Below are 15,753 nucleotides of genomic sequence, written 5' to 3'. Positions count from 1 at the left end.
AGTATAGTAGTGGTAGTAATAGTAGTAGTAGTAGTAGTAGTAGCAGTATAGTAGTAGTATTCGTAGTATAGTAGTGGTAGTAATAGTAGTAGTATAGTAGTAGGAGGAGGAGGAGGACGAGGAAGACGAGGAGGAGACGGACAAGGAGAATGGGGGTGGTGGAGGGTATTATTGGAGAGCCATGACGATCGGGAATTGCCCACGTCTGTGTGATCGGAGAGGTTCGTTATGCGTGGCGCGTGTATAGTAACGTCGGGCACGTTACCGCTTGGTCGGCCGGCCGTTGTTCAAGATGATGTCGGTCTCGTGGTATCTAGGCCTTTGCTCGGCCTCGTGATTCCTCGGCCTTTGCTCGGATTCGTGGTTTCTCGGCCTTTGCTCGGATTCGTGGTTTCTCGGCCTTTGCTCGGACTCGCGGAAAAGCAGCTCCTGCCTTACTTGCTCGATCATCGTGTCCCTTTCGATCGAGCTAACGTTCCGCTCGATCTGCTCGAGGGTTTCGCCGCCCGACGATTCAAACGGCCGGTCACCGATAACCATGTCCAAACTGACGGGGCCCGGCGTTTTCGGGCCCCTTCTTGCCTCCGTCTCCATCACGCTCGTCATCTCTTCCTCTGTCGTTAGGCGCGTCTCTCTCACTTTTCAGGTCGGCAGTCATGCGGCGCTCATCCTACGATCCCGCCGTAGCCGAGTTCTATGCATTGAGAGCCCACGAAGGCCGTTACTCATGCGCCGTCCCCACCTTCGATGAAGGTGGCGGCAGGCAGCAGTAGTACTACTAGTAATAGCAGCAGCAGCAACAGCAGCAACAGCATCAATATCGGTCGTCCAAGCAACCGGTCACCACCACTCGCCAACAAACGGTAATCAACCGACGAGCCGAAGAGAGTACCTCGCGTGCGTACGAATCAAGGAGGAAGAAGAGCTGGATAAGGAGAAATCAGAAGAACAAGGAGGGAATAAGTGAACATGGAGAGGTGTGTTGTGTGTGTGTGTGTGCGCGTGCGAAGAGTTAAGGGTGAATTTGAAAAGGAATTTGGGGCGAGTCTAGTTTAAAGTGACCGAATGAGAAGGGATGGTGGGACGGTGGTGAGAGATGAATGATAGAAGGTGGATGGGATGGGAGGGGGTGGGAGAGAGAGAGAGAGAGAGAGAGAGAGAGAGAGAGAGAGAGAGAGAGTGAGAGAAGAAAGCGAGCGAATCTCGAGGTTAGAGAGCGGCCGTGTTACGTGGACACGGGGGACGACTGTGCACCGGATTGTGACTGGCCACTGCTGTCGTAGTTGCCGCACCCGACAACACGAGCGGCGCTGCTTATTTCCGGCGGATAAAAAGCCGAGGGCGTTAGCTCCCGGGTGCCGAGGAAAGATTTTTGAAACTGGAACAGTACCCGCCCTCGAGAGCCACGGGTGACGAGTGACGTGAGTAAGCGTAGTAGGTCCTTTTTTCGTGGAACACGACGAGTGGCGGCATCGGCACAGCTGTGAGGCGCGCCTGCGCTAACTTTACACTTGTTGAGCCTCGAACGCGTCCACGGGGATGACGACGATGATCCGCGATAGGACATTTGATTCCGCGTGTGATTCACGAGGACACTCCTACCCTTTCGCCACGTACTTTGCGTCACATGAAATCTGACTCACGCCGCGGCGGAAGAGAATCGAGACGGAAGCGCGAAGGTGAGCGGCGACATAGCTAATGCGTGGGCGGGCACTGCTACTATTACTAGGTGCTGGTGCTGGTGCTGGTGCTGGTGCTGGTGCTGGTGCTGGTGCTGGTGCTGGTGCTAGTGTTACTGCCGTTAACGATGCTACCGCGGCTGCTGCCTCGGTCGGTACGCACTTTATACGCGGACGACATTCATGGCCGCTAGTTAGAGGCGAGTCGGTCCTTTCGATCGCACGACGTCCGTGTAATCGCAGCGGGCCGGCGCTGCTCCGCCATCGAGAGTGGAGACACGACGAGACGCGTACTCGACCCGATCAACGACCAACCAAGTCCGTGTGGCACGCGAGACGCGGCGCGACTGCGCTTTGAGACGTCGCTGAGGTTCGAGTCGAGGCTGAACGCCAAGCGCCGCCACCGCCGCCGCTGCCGCCGTCGTCGTCGTCGCCGCCGCCACAACCACCGCCGTCGCGACTCCAAGGCCTTCTCGCTGCCGCCGATGAGAGCTCCTGCAACCGGGTTCCTCCGGCACGTCCTTGCCTGGCTCTACCGATGGGAAATCGAAGCAAGAAGGACGAGGAGGATGATAAATGATGGAATTTTCCAGCGAATGGTCCCAACGTCGCTAAGCAATAAATAATTGACCGCTCTACCACGCATGCATAGGCGTCGGTGAAAATTGTTCGACTGTACGCACCGCCGCTAACGGTATTTTATATGCCACTTGACTTGGCGCGTCCGTTCATTCGGTAGAGATGGCGTTACCAGCCACTAATACGCAACTGCTCTCTTCATGTAATGCAATATCCAGCCTTTTCTTCGCACAACGTTGTCCCAATGCTAGTGTACATATACTCCACTCCCTCGCTCGGGCGCGCGCACGCAACTCTCTCTCTCTCTCTCTCTCTCTCTCTCTCTCTCTCTCTCTGTTGCGTGTTTTCAGTGCGAAATGTCGCCCTTTATTTCTTCTATAACGTTTCGTAAACGCGAATAACGCCAAACGAGATTGCTTAGCTTACACCCTTTTTGCCTCTACTACGACGATTGTCTTTTACTCGTAATATTGTGATTAACGATTTCATTGTTCTGATTTTGATATTAAACATCGTTGATTTATCAGAATTGAGTTTTCGCAAAATGCTTTATTGAATGAATATTTTCACTACTCGTACTTTCAATTTTTCAAAGAGAAAGTTCAACTTTGAGGAGAAAGAGAAAGATCCTGTTATCTTTTTTTTTATTATATGAATTAACGGTTACTGCGTATCAATGCTATTATTAGCAATTAACAATGTTATAATAAAATGATTAACCTGCTTTTTAATCGGGAGATTAAATCTTCATCGATTGACTACCAGCGTTTATAATAACAAATATCGGCACGATTAATTTGCTACGAATCAAATAGAAATAACCAAGCTTTAATTGTGAATGAAAATTTACCTTATGACAAATTAGTTCTTTATCATTAATGAATCAGTATAATTAAAAACTAATCGTTCGGTATAAACGTTTAAATTACTTTAGAGTTTAGTAATAAGATTAAGTCTTAAAATTCGTACAAATTCTTGATCACATCTCACTTGGCAACGAAATAACACATATACGACTCATTCTTAGGCGATCCAGTTTTTATTACAATCAACGACACATTATTAAAAAAAATTGGCATTTGCAAAATCATCAGCTTTTAATGCATGGCAATTTGTATTAAAATCATGAGCGTTTAGTCACTGAATTGGAGTATTAACTTTTTATTCCAAATCTAAGGCATGCGTATGTCATAAGCACGTGTACACATGTGCATTTTCACATCGTATGCACTGTAATTCAACGCAAGAAGTGAATCAACTGACAGTAATGTCCTAGTAATGGTAAGTTCATGGTTGTATCACTCCGTTCCATTGTATTGAGATATGAGTGTGCCTTAGTTCGTCACTTAAACGCACTACTAACAACACACTGACACTTCAAACTCTTAAAGCCTTAAAAGAGTCTACGGAAGCCGCACATAATGTGCGTCAAACCCACGTGTACGTACGTGTCATAGTCAACTTAAGAACGCATAAGGATAATGAAGAACATTTTAGGGATGGTAATGATCTAAATATTAGCATTTATCGTTTTGAATGCGTACTCGTATAAGGATTGAAATGTTGCACTCTAGCATACATTACTTATTAGCACAAGTTGAATGAGAAAATGCAGTTTTTAGAGTAAAGAAATTGCCGTATACGCGAATAAAAAGTTGCTACGTGTCTAGCTTTTTGGTATATCTTAGTATTAATAAAAAGCAGCTTTTCCAAACAATGTAAGCGTCTATTGTGAATCTAAATCTATTCTATAAAACAATAGTAGTCTACATAATTTTAAATACGGAAATAATGCTAATAAGCATAATAAAAATATATTTCACATTAAAATTAATCTTAATAACATTTCAGCCGAGACTTTAGTATTTAATGTATCGCACGTGCAAATATATAAATAATTCGCAAAGCGCTAATTAAACTGGAAAGTTGAGCGTTTGGAATGGCTGCAATTAAATATACATAACTTTTGATATCATCTAATGGATTATCATCAAAGCATTCAATCGCTACGCAATCAAACAAAGGATTAACAATGACATTAAAAGAGAGGCGTATATACTTTTTCCAACATAAAGAATATTTGGACGAAGTCCTGAACGAAAGAGAACAATGAGAATGTCATTTGGGTAACGAGCAGCTGCATATGTATTTCGCGTAGTATTTCCATTGGCCGATATTACCCACATTAGCGACATGGATATATTAAACCTAGAGAGAGAGAGAGAGAGAGAGAGAGAGAGAGAGTGTGACAAAGCGATGACAGAAATGTGAGGAGAAACAAGGTTTATTCTTTTATTATTTTTTTTTTCTGAATGCACAGACTTCATCGAAGGTTTGAGAATGCACTGCCATTGTGCGATATTGTACAAAAGTGACCGGCACACGCGTTTGGAAATAATATTCGTGCCTTGCCAATATTACATTATTTAAAGCAAGAGACAACAGTTGCAGGCTTTCGAAGAAGGTCAGTTGAGATAGTTTAACCGTACCGTAGGAATTCTTTTTTAGTGCTCAATTTTGTCTATTCGCTTGAAAATGTTAAGTTTATTTTCTCTATACGGTAGAAATATATTATTTTTGAATATTAAATTAACCTTGGTTATTACTTTGGACTGGAGGTAGTTTTTAGTAGAAAGAAAAAAAAATAAAAAAATTAATAAAAAAGCCCCAAAAAAAAAAACGTCCTTCGCTCCTTGTAATCAATACTTGGCGGTAGTTTCGTTGTACGTGACTGAATTATCGAAGATTATCAGGTGATGATCCTAGCGACATTTCAAGCGCAAGAGCTGAATCCAGATGAACGCTTATTTCTTCCAATACAAATGACAATACAAAGTTACATGTCAGATATTAAGAAAGAATTGATTTATGCGTTCGAAAATGTATGAGGTTAAATAAGTCTCGGCTGAGTCACTCGAAGGTCACTTTAATACCGTTTGAGAAAACACTTTATTTTTGTATGGCATACAAAGCAGTTGTACGTATGTCCTGTCCTGCCTGATATTAAATAGAACTCAATAAAACTTAATCGCTTACTTCAAGAGAAAATCGAATTGTTTGTACAAGCACTTAGTTTTGTATTACATTTTATTTCCGTACATATGTATAACCTCATTGGATTTTTTTTACATGTTAATTACAAAACGTACATATAAACTTGGATCCGTTTATATGAATTTACATTAACTATCATTTTCTACTGAAAATAGTCCAATATATATATATATATGGATATGTAACGATCAAAGTTAAAACATAAATGATTGACTTGAAATTTCTTTCATATTGATAATTTATTAAAAAATCTATATTTTATAGTTATGTTATTCAAGTTTATATAATAAAATATATCGAAGTTCATCATCTAAACGATAATATTTGATTATTAAATATATCTGTACATTACAGTAATAAAACATATATCATGAATTTTAAAGATTTAAAGTAATTGTGCATGATATTCGAAGAGATATAATTACGAAAGAAATTAAATTTTGTATTATAAATAAAAAACAATAATCGTAACAATAATTGAAATGGTACATTTTAATTAGATGGTATTTTACGAAGAGGCAACGTTTAGTTTAAATTCTTAATATGCGATTTAACTGAAATGTTTAATTGGTTGAAATTGCAAATACTAGAAGGACAAAACACTTAATTCAATAAAAAATCATGTTTACAATTTTTTCAAAATTAATATTCATGTGGATGACTATCTTCTTCCTAACTTCAAACGATAATATTTATTCTTAATTAGCAATAAAGAGCTAATTAAAACATAATATATTAAATAATGAAATCAAACTCTGTATTTAATATTCATAAATGAAGTATTTCACGTTAAAATTAATTTTTACTATATACCACGACACAATACTGTCGTTTAGATCGTAGCAAATTTTATAATCACATATTTTTAAATTAACCCTAGAAACTTCTCCAAGCTAATCTAACTTCACGTTATGGCCATAATTTTTAATATAAAATATGATTCTCTATGTTGTTTAATAACGAGGTCGAACCCATACACTTCGAAGATACGAATAACTTTACCATGTTTTGGATTAAGTTTAGGGGGAAGTTAGAATTTGCACATTTATTATACCAATTAACAACAAAATGAATCATATTTCATAAATGATTCTCAAAAGAGCGTTACGACTAAGTTATTAGATGAAAAAACAAAAGTAAAAAAATTATTAATATCCACGAGAGCTTCCAAATTATGTATTGATTAATTAAGAATTTGGAATCTATCAAATATTGTCAATTTTCCTACCTCCAATGCAACCCAGATGCACGAATACATTGCGGGTATCGAGCGACACGAGCGAAGGTAACGACGAAAAGGTGAGGGAATAATAGAAGCTCATGTGGGAAAGAGAGCAGCCCTGCGACTAAAAACAGTCGAACGTTAATTAAGCATCGCAAGCGACAAGCTAACGTCAAATATCGAGACCGGAAATGCATGGAAAAGATAGACGACACCGCTACATCCACGACTCCTGGGCCTTAAAAGCGGTTACGACAAAGAGAGGAAAAAGCCCTGAGAGAAGTAGGAGGATTTCTTGCGGTCAACTGGCCTGAGTAATAAACCCAGTTAACAGCGTTGAAGAAAAAACGATCCAAGTTCCGAAGCCGTAAAAGAGGGTCAGCAGAGACAATTAACGAAGCTCTCTATTATGCCAACTGCGCGACTTTTCATTTGGCGAAAGGGTGATTCGACCGCTTATAGCCTCACTTCCGGATCCCACATTTTTCCTCTTCTGTAATCGTAATCTACATTCAAAATCTGCACTCAAAAATGCAAATTCAAGCGAGAAGGGCGCATCATACGGTGCGAGTCGAATCGTGACACTAAAACGTCTTTATCCTATCCGTTTGTGACGTTGAAGTATCGTTAGGACCATCGCATGGAGAATAAACGGTCACATAAAATACAAATTCATAAAGGATTTATTAGTAGGCGATTTTCATTTCCAACGTTAATGCTAATAATGGGAGAATAGCGACGAGGACACACACATCGTGCCATGGGCGCAGCCGATTATTCAACATCGGCTTATAAAGCGACGACAAAACTTCCATAGGGTTTCAGTCGCATCAATCTGACAAACTCGTTACGAATTTTATGCCACTCGATAAAGTGGAGCAAATTTCGAGGTCGCTTCGCATATATTCAGGATTAAATCAATTATTATATATGAAATATTTAATTAAATTTTAATGTATAAATATTGGGAGCTTTACATAAATATTCATAGATATTCGAGTACTGATATATATATATATATATATAAAAGAGGGAGGGCATACTTTCTCGTTACAAAGCAATGCATACATATTAATAATAAGCACACATATTATTTCTTTATATGTTAAATTATAATCACCCTTATAGAATTTATCCTTCTACCCAAATTGCATTAGATAATTCCATAAATAATCAAATTTCAAATTTTATGTAGAATACAGATTTATCTCAATAAGATAAATATTTGTTGATCGAATTTCAAAATTAATAAATAATAATATATAGAATTCGTAGAAAAAATTGTCTTAAAGAGACATTAATTTTTAAATTAAAAAAGAAAAAAACTAATAAAAAATATTATAAAATATCACTAACATACTAATTTATGAATTTCAAATTATTTTTTTAGCTATTTTGTATTTTAGCGTGTATTCTAGATAATCGATAAGATTGCCAATATTGACCGTATATTCTAGGAATATCTTATTTTTTGACAGGAATGACAATGTGTGACAAACACACCTTACGTAACAGATCAATAATTACATAAATTTTTCATACAACAAATTAATATTAATGAGTATTTGTCGCATAGGTATTTATGTTTCTCTAAGAAAAAAATTTTCATTAAAATTGCATATTAACCAAAGTAATTATAGATTGTAGTTAACCACAAATTTAAACAAATATATTAATATTTTTTTTGTTAATTTTCATCAATGTCGAAATTGACACTAGAATATATTTGAAAATTATTTTAAAAACTGATGTTTTTATTAATTGGACAATAGGGTAAAATTTTTTTTTTTTACACATAAGTTGTGTAATACAATAATTGTATGAAACATTCATTATTATTTCATGCTAAGAATTTAAGTACACAATTTTTTTTATTAAAAATTTGTAAATTTATGCTAAATATTGATTTAAAAAGAGGATTAGTTTATAATCTTATACTAGAATACAAATTTTAGATATTAAAAAAAAAAAAAAATATATATATATATATATATATAGTAAATAATAGTTATATTGATTTTCATTATGTTAATATGCAAGGGAATTTTTCAAACTATTTATTATGAAGCTTGGAATTAATATATTAAAATCTAATTGATTTTTTAAATATAATTACCAACTTCATTTCAATTTCAAAAAGACATATAACTTCATTGACGCACAAGATAATGTGTCAAAGATAATATCCTGTTATATAATAGAAGATAATGGCAATTAAAAATTATGTACTTTCTTCAGGTGCAGAAGAAATTGATAATATTTAATATAGATGTACTGCGCTCTAACAATGCATTGAACAATAAGGATATATACAAATAAGGAAAATATTTTCTATTTAAAAAAGTCTGTGTGCTCTTAAATGACGATGTTTACGATGTGAGAAAAATGTTAATTGAACACCATACGCAAAAATATAAAATCCTTACGGAAAAAGTGAATGACATCGACAAAAATACATTCACGCAATGAAAGAATGTTCTCTAAGATTTTCGCTCGGTTCTTCTTAGATTAAAAAGTAGATAAAAAATGTTCCACGTTTCAACATAATATCTTCCTGTGCAGTCAATTATGCGTGATAACGGCTAGTAATCATAAAATATTTCGCGGAATAAAAGAAAGAAACAATAAGAGTAAATATCGCATCTGTTGAATGCTTATCTTTGGGATTGGCCGAATGTCGCACGAAGTTTTGGTGAATCGAAAAAACTTTGAACGCCAGAATTCGATTGAAGAATCAGAGTCGCGTGCAAGTCTGTCAATTGCAATTTTCAAGAAGATTAGATTTAAAAAGTGATTATTTCATTTACCGACTCATCGTCACTGAGAATCAATGCTTGAAAGTCTTATTCTCGGTATTGATTAGCCCAAGAGATTTGATTTTTGTTTGTGGTTAAAAATATATCTATTTTAAAAAATTAGAAGCCATTGTATTCAAAAGGCATATATGGTTATATAATAATGAGAATGTATTATATTTACAACTATTTAAAGGTATTTGACATTATCTGGTATAATGTTGAAAATTTTTCAGTAAACATTGTCCTCTCGCAACTCTTGGGAAATATATGAAATTCACTTTTATTGTTCTATAAATGTCCCCGCAAGCAGACATTGAAATTTATATAACTAACACTTGAAGTGTTATTACATTACGCTACAAACGATAAGGAATAATAGCTTTTAACATTATATGATTTTGTATTAATTTTATAAGATTCTTGATACCAACCGCTTTTTAAACGCCCTTAGTAAGTAAAAAGTCCATTAGATACAAAATCCAATAGTCTCCCTAGATTCATGCGACATTGATTTTTAAATTTCCATCAAAATTCACGAGGGACAGCTGGCGAACGTCCAATGCTTTACCGGTCCAATTAATTATATTGATATAATAAAAATATAAACGGACTTGATGCTCAAGTATATCCATAAATTTGTAATTAGCAGTGCATTTAATAAGCGCTATAGTTGATAATCTTCTCGTAACGCAAGCAACGCATTATGATTCGATGATTCACTTTATAATTTTCTAACAGACTTATCAACAGATAAGTTTTTCATTCCCGCATAAATCTCTCGATATACGAAAAAAATTAATTTTATTCCAAGTAACTTAGCATATCTATGTGCACATGCGTTGCAGATATGTCTTGCAAAATGTGCACGCATAGCGTATCGCATTCCGAAGCAATTTTCTCACTTCGTTAAGGCACGTGATGTGCTCGCTCACGCGTATTTGTGTGTGAAAGATATTGTGGTTATTAGTTGTGTAGATGTGAGGAAACGCTCTAGGTAATATGACTTTATCGAACTTGAGTTCGCCATTTTACATATTAACCTTGCATACAGCGCGAGTATGCGCGCTCGCTGTAGTTTTGCGAGGATGTATTAATTGAAAATACATTTTTTGCTTCGAAGTCTATTAAATATCTCTAACGAAAATAACGATGTAATTATTTTATTTAATTTTTTCTACAAAAAGGGGTGGTAATTTAAATTTCATGTTAAAATTTAATAGTTTGCCGAGAAGTCTCGCCTAGTTTTACATTCTCCAAGCGTAGCAGCCATACACGTTGCAATAAAACCATTGCACAAAATTTTAATATATTATTAAATGCTGATTATAATCGTGTTACTCTATTATAAAATACACGTATACCCAAAGATCGAGCATTACGTTAAATTTTCAGCATTAAAATTCCTTTTCCCGTATACGTGTAAACATTACCTCTAAAGCTAACGTTAAAACTTATTGCTTAATAATTCACTCGATTATATTAAATAATACACAAGACTGGCTATAAGCATCATAAATATTAAATATATTCATTAATAGATAGTCTGATTATTCATGCAGCATAATTTGACAATTCGAGAAATCAAATAAAATCTATATGAAAAAATATAATATGATAAAGCATCTTATTCTCGAAGCTGATGCTATTGTCGGTATATTGCTCTGGCTTCATAATAATCCTCGGTTACTATCATTAAAATTATTCAAAATTCTATTTTGTTCAATGTGATGGTTTACTTTGACCAACTTCATAATTCCGGCATTATGTTAAGCTATCTACAAAATAATAAAATTATATTACGACACTTAAAAATTAATTACTAAAACGTATTGGATCATTATTTTAATCAAGGCCATGCTCTCCTGCTCTCCAATTTCATAGAAGGCTGAGATGATAGAACGTAAATGATAAAGGAAACTAGGATTTCCAAAGATTTCAATTATAAACGCTCCAATGACATATTACCTTCGTATGATGCACGAACAAGTGAAACGATTTTAATGCACGCATCGCTCTACATTACATGTCCCCAGGACAATTGCTTTATCTTGAAAATGAAAATTCCTTGCGCAATAAATTTCGCAAAATTTGTATCAAAATTGTTTGTAGGCTCAACTTTTTTCCCCCTAACAGATAAACACGCGCTTGACGCGAGTGACGAGCTTATTAGGTCGCTAATAATGTCTTTATTGCTTATGCCAATGAAACAATAAGATCTATCGAGTGATACGAGGAAACATCATATCATTTGCAGTAAATGCTAGCTTAATTTGATTTAAGACGGTACATTCTTGGCTCGGCTAATATCAGTTTAACCAGCACGGTTTTTGCACAATTCGCCTCGTGCATTGTCACAAGTACAATAATATAAGTAATAAACATCGATCGTGTAAACAAACTTGGACATGGAATTATTTAAGCTATCCATTTGGAGGAAGAATTTTCCAAAGCTTATCAATTTATCTGAATCGAGCTATCAACAAATAAAACTTACGTACTTCCATTGAGTCGAGTGCGCAGGTATCGCAAAAATAATCAAAACATAAAAAAATGCGTATTCTCGTATTTGAATAGAGTCTCGCAATAATCGTTTTCAATGCATAAATTGACGTGCAATAGAATTGCAATTCATCGGGAGTGAATAATATATACGGCATAATTAGCTCTTCGCGCGCTCGCAAACATTATAGAATACAAAAACTAATAATAAAAATGGATCGAACGATCGGCGCAGAGACAAGCTCAAGATTATGGAATATACGCCGCCTCCATTACGGCAGTTACAAAGCAATGAACTCAACGATAATAACCAAGAAACTCGAGTATCCTTGCCGATTTCTCTCGTAATCGGCGGGCGAAAGTTCCTTTCGGCGCCAACTTAACGTCTCACCCCGGCCTTCTAACAAAGAGAACCTCTAGCTAGCTCTATTTAATGACTCGTCGCCATAGTCGTCGTAGTCGTCGTAGTCGTCGACGTCGTCGTCGTCGTCGTCGTCGTCGTCGTCGTCGTCGTCGTCATAGTCGTCATAGCCGTCTTCGTGACAATGAGGATTTTCAAGGATGCTCTATCTGGAGGTTAGGAATTGGAGCGACTCGCATTATCGGCAATGGTAGCCTTAGCAGAAGCATCGATAAAATGAGCCAAGAAAAAAATGTTCACGATAAAATTCACGGAATTCCATTGTTAATTAATTGTTTACCTAGGATGATTTAATGGCGTTTTGGCATGAATCATGCGAAAAAAGTCGCGGCGCGGATTCGCGGGTAGGAAGCGTGTGCGTGAGCCGCAGCGACCTTGTCGTCGCAATATCTTCGCTTCGACCTCTCGCGGCCGCTCGTGCGCGCCTACCGTTTTCCCGCACTTTGTCTCCTCTCCGCTCCAACCTTAGTCGTGTCGCTGCCATGGCGCTTTTCCAGGAAAGCCACGGGGCTACGCGATCGAGCCTGAGCCGCTCATCATCAGCTGTGACGCATACGAGTCACCTCCTTTTCCTCTCTCGGCTCTCATTGTTCACCAGGGGTTAGGAGGAGGGGACGAGCGTCCGACACCTGCACGCAGCCGCCATTCGAACTCGCGCGCACGTGTCGAGGAGTCGACGAGGCCGACGAATATATGAAACATAGGACCCTCTTTAATCGGCCCTCAACTTTTTCTCTCTGTTTATCTTAATATTATTTTTCCCGCTGCCGATCGTCGCACAACCGCTCGAGCTCCTGGCGCTCTTGCATTTATTGGCAACGACGACGAGCTCCGCTCATTTAATGTATCTTGGCAAGCCAGGCCTGTCTCTCTTATAGTAATAATAATTGCTATTGCATCAATAATTACAAGTGGTATCATTACTGGATCTGGGCATCGCGCTTTTTCGTGCCCCGTTGCCCGTAAAAGACCCTGATTGTCGACGAGCTTCGATTTGCAGTCGGGAGACGAAGGGGAAGTGCTGCTAATAGGGAGCGACCGACAATATCGATATATCTACGTGCGGTGCATTCGTCGTGGTTGCTCGGTGGGAAGAGGCGCGCGAGGGCGGCAGGACCGACAGGATGTTGATGCTGCCCTCGTTGGACTGTCCCTGCCGCTGATCGCCACGTGTAAGTGGCGTGGGCGGTAGGTAATACTTCGGTACAGTAGCATGTATAATACAAGAGCGGAGTAAAGTTTATGACGATGATTGGCCGAATGGGCAGCGGTTCTGGTTTATATATAGTCTCTTTATAGTTTATTGCGAGAGAAGCTTTGTTCGTCGCGTTGATTATTTTGTTGTGGCAGATGCGCCTACGTACGCGTACACAGTCATGGGATCGCGCGCGACGACACGATGGTTGTCCACTGATACGAGTGACGGCAGCGAATGGCCGCCGGCCTTACCTGGTGGTGCAGTTTGGTCCTCGCGTATCGCGGGCCCTCCCTCACGGACTCCCTCGTTGGAGCCAGTCTCGCTGCCCTCCGGGGCTCCGATTTCCTCGGAGTCGAGGGTACGCCGACGGCTTGGGGAAGAGTGGGCCCGACCCGCGACTGTGTCACGGGACTTGGGGTCGTCGTCGTTGTCGTTGTCGTTGTCGTTGTCGTTGTCGTCGCTGCGACGGTCGGGCCCTCGCGGTGACTTTTGGTGCGCCTGAGGAGTCGGCGCACCGTGTTCTTTACGGTTGCGGCGATGTGCGCACTGCCCCCGGAGCTGCCTCGATCGGGCCCCGGCGAGTCCGTTCGATTACCACTACTGCTGTTGTTGTTGTTGTTGTTGTTGGTATTGTTAATGTTATTGATGCCGTTGATGTTTTTGGGCTTGCCGTAGTTGCCGTTGGGGTCGAGTCGGCGCGTACGGCCCTCCTGGTGCTGGTGATGATTGTGGTGGTGATTGTGATGATGGTTGTGGTGACGGTGGTGCTGGTTGCCGGAGTAATTTGAGAGTCGGGGCTGCGTCGACTGCTGCTGGCAGGAACCAACGACTATCTTCGAGCTCGGCGCTTCGACGACGTACATAGTCGCGGCACGACGTTGGCCGTGGGGTCCGATCCTGCCGGAGCGCCGGAACGAGCGCCTGAGGAAATCCGTAATGGAGCCGTGACCGGGGTCCGGGGACCCACCGCTTTTGCCCGCAATATTGATGACGTAGCTGCTTTTGGCTACGTTAAGGGCTACTACGGGTGGTTAACGGGGCACTTGACCAGGAGGAGCAGTAACCGAGCCTCGGCGGCGCTCGGCAAGCCGCATCGAGCGAATAGCCCGAGGTACGCGCGCGCACTGCCAATGCTGCACTATCGCGAGCGAAGGTAGAATAGTCGTGTCACAGTTGTCTACTGCTAGTCCAGCGTCGTCGATACGTTGTCTTTGTTGCCGCCTCGTCTAGTCGCAGAGGTCGTAGAGCAGCTGCTAATACTAGCTCTGTCTTTTTCCTCTCTCTCTCTCTCTCTCTCTCTCTCATACACACACTCTCTCTCTCTCCATCTCCCTCTCCAGGCTTCCTTAATTCCACGCCATCCCCCCTCTGGCTGATCGCTCGCTCGCTCGCTCGTTCTCTTTTCCTTTCAGTTGCCGACACTGGGAAAGAAAGAGAGAACGAGCGGTTACGAACACTGGGTGCACATACGGTGTACGAGCGTCAATCGTGAGCTCGTTCATCCAAATCGTATGCGCGTGTTTCTCATCGCGAGTAATTCTGCGAATTGTTTCGTACGCTTTCGCAAATTTTCCCGCTTTGTTTCTCTTTATTTTTGTGTACTTTGTGAGGTAATACGACTTGAAACTTCCTACTACGATCTTACGATCTAAGACGTTAAGATCTTGCTTATTGTTTAGCTTTATTAATATTGGTGCAACAATTTTTATCGATGCAAGTCAAATCGTTATTGTTTGTTGTTGTCGATAGCTATTTCACGATGCATAAAAGCCTCGGAAAGTCTGATAGTAAGTAGAAATGAAAAAATTTGATTATTAACACTTACGTACAGCACCTTTCACTATTCTTACGCAAGTGTTTAACAGGTTTCTAATCTTACGTCTACACACTATAATAAATCAAATATCATTATAAATTATATGTTGCATTGCCACGTAAGATCCTAACATTATTGTAATATTATTGAATATTAATATTCGTAGATGTTTTCGATTTGTGAAATTGTAATTTACATGTACTACCATGATCTTGTGGATTCTAAATGTTTCCAACCGATGAATTATTTAAGAACTATGAAAACGATATCACGAATTACACATTAACCGTAGATTCTTATTAAACTTGTCAGTTGATTAAAAAGAAATGTAATTATTCGAAATCATAGAGTCAAATTCATAATTGGAATATCATCAAACTGACTGGTTATGTTTGAATATAATTTTTTGCAACCTGATTTTATGTTATAATTAATAACATCTTATGTTATAATACTAACAACACAGATATATTCATTATTCTAAAAT

At 39.2% G+C, this 15,753-nt stretch overlaps 1 protein-coding gene across 11 annotated transcripts in view; it reads right to left on the bottom strand.

The window, feature by feature from the left end:
* The window catches only part of LOC105359352 (serine/threonine-protein kinase MARK2), a 67,968-nt gene that overhangs the window by 33,452 nt on the left and 18,763 nt on the right, over positions 1 to 15,753 (bottom strand). For 8 of the 11 annotated variants that reach the window (XM_011495934.1, XM_011495941.1, XM_011495938.1 and 5 more), the window contains exon 1: positions 13,702 to 14,738. The exons of 1 other annotated variant lie outside the window; for it this stretch is intronic. In XM_011495934.1, the coding sequence (XP_011494236.1) occupies positions 13,702 to 14,313 (612 nt within the window). In that variant the 5' untranslated portion in view covers positions 14,314 to 14,738. Of the gene's footprint in view, positions 1 to 265; positions 990 to 13,701; positions 14,739 to 15,753 lie in introns of those variants that run through there. 2 more of the 11 variants (XM_011495940.1, XM_011495946.1) reach the window with 1 other exon arrangement.

The sequence above is a fragment of the Ceratosolen solmsi genome, unplaced genomic scaffold (genome assembly GCF_000503995.2).
Source record: "Ceratosolen solmsi marchali unplaced genomic scaffold, CerSol_1.0 scaffold11, whole genome shotgun sequence".
Lineage (NCBI taxonomy): Eukaryota > Metazoa > Arthropoda > Insecta > Hymenoptera > Agaonidae > Ceratosolen > Ceratosolen solmsi.
The sequence above is the reverse complement of the archived record's forward strand: the minus strand, read 5'-3'. Positions and strand labels throughout refer to the sequence as shown.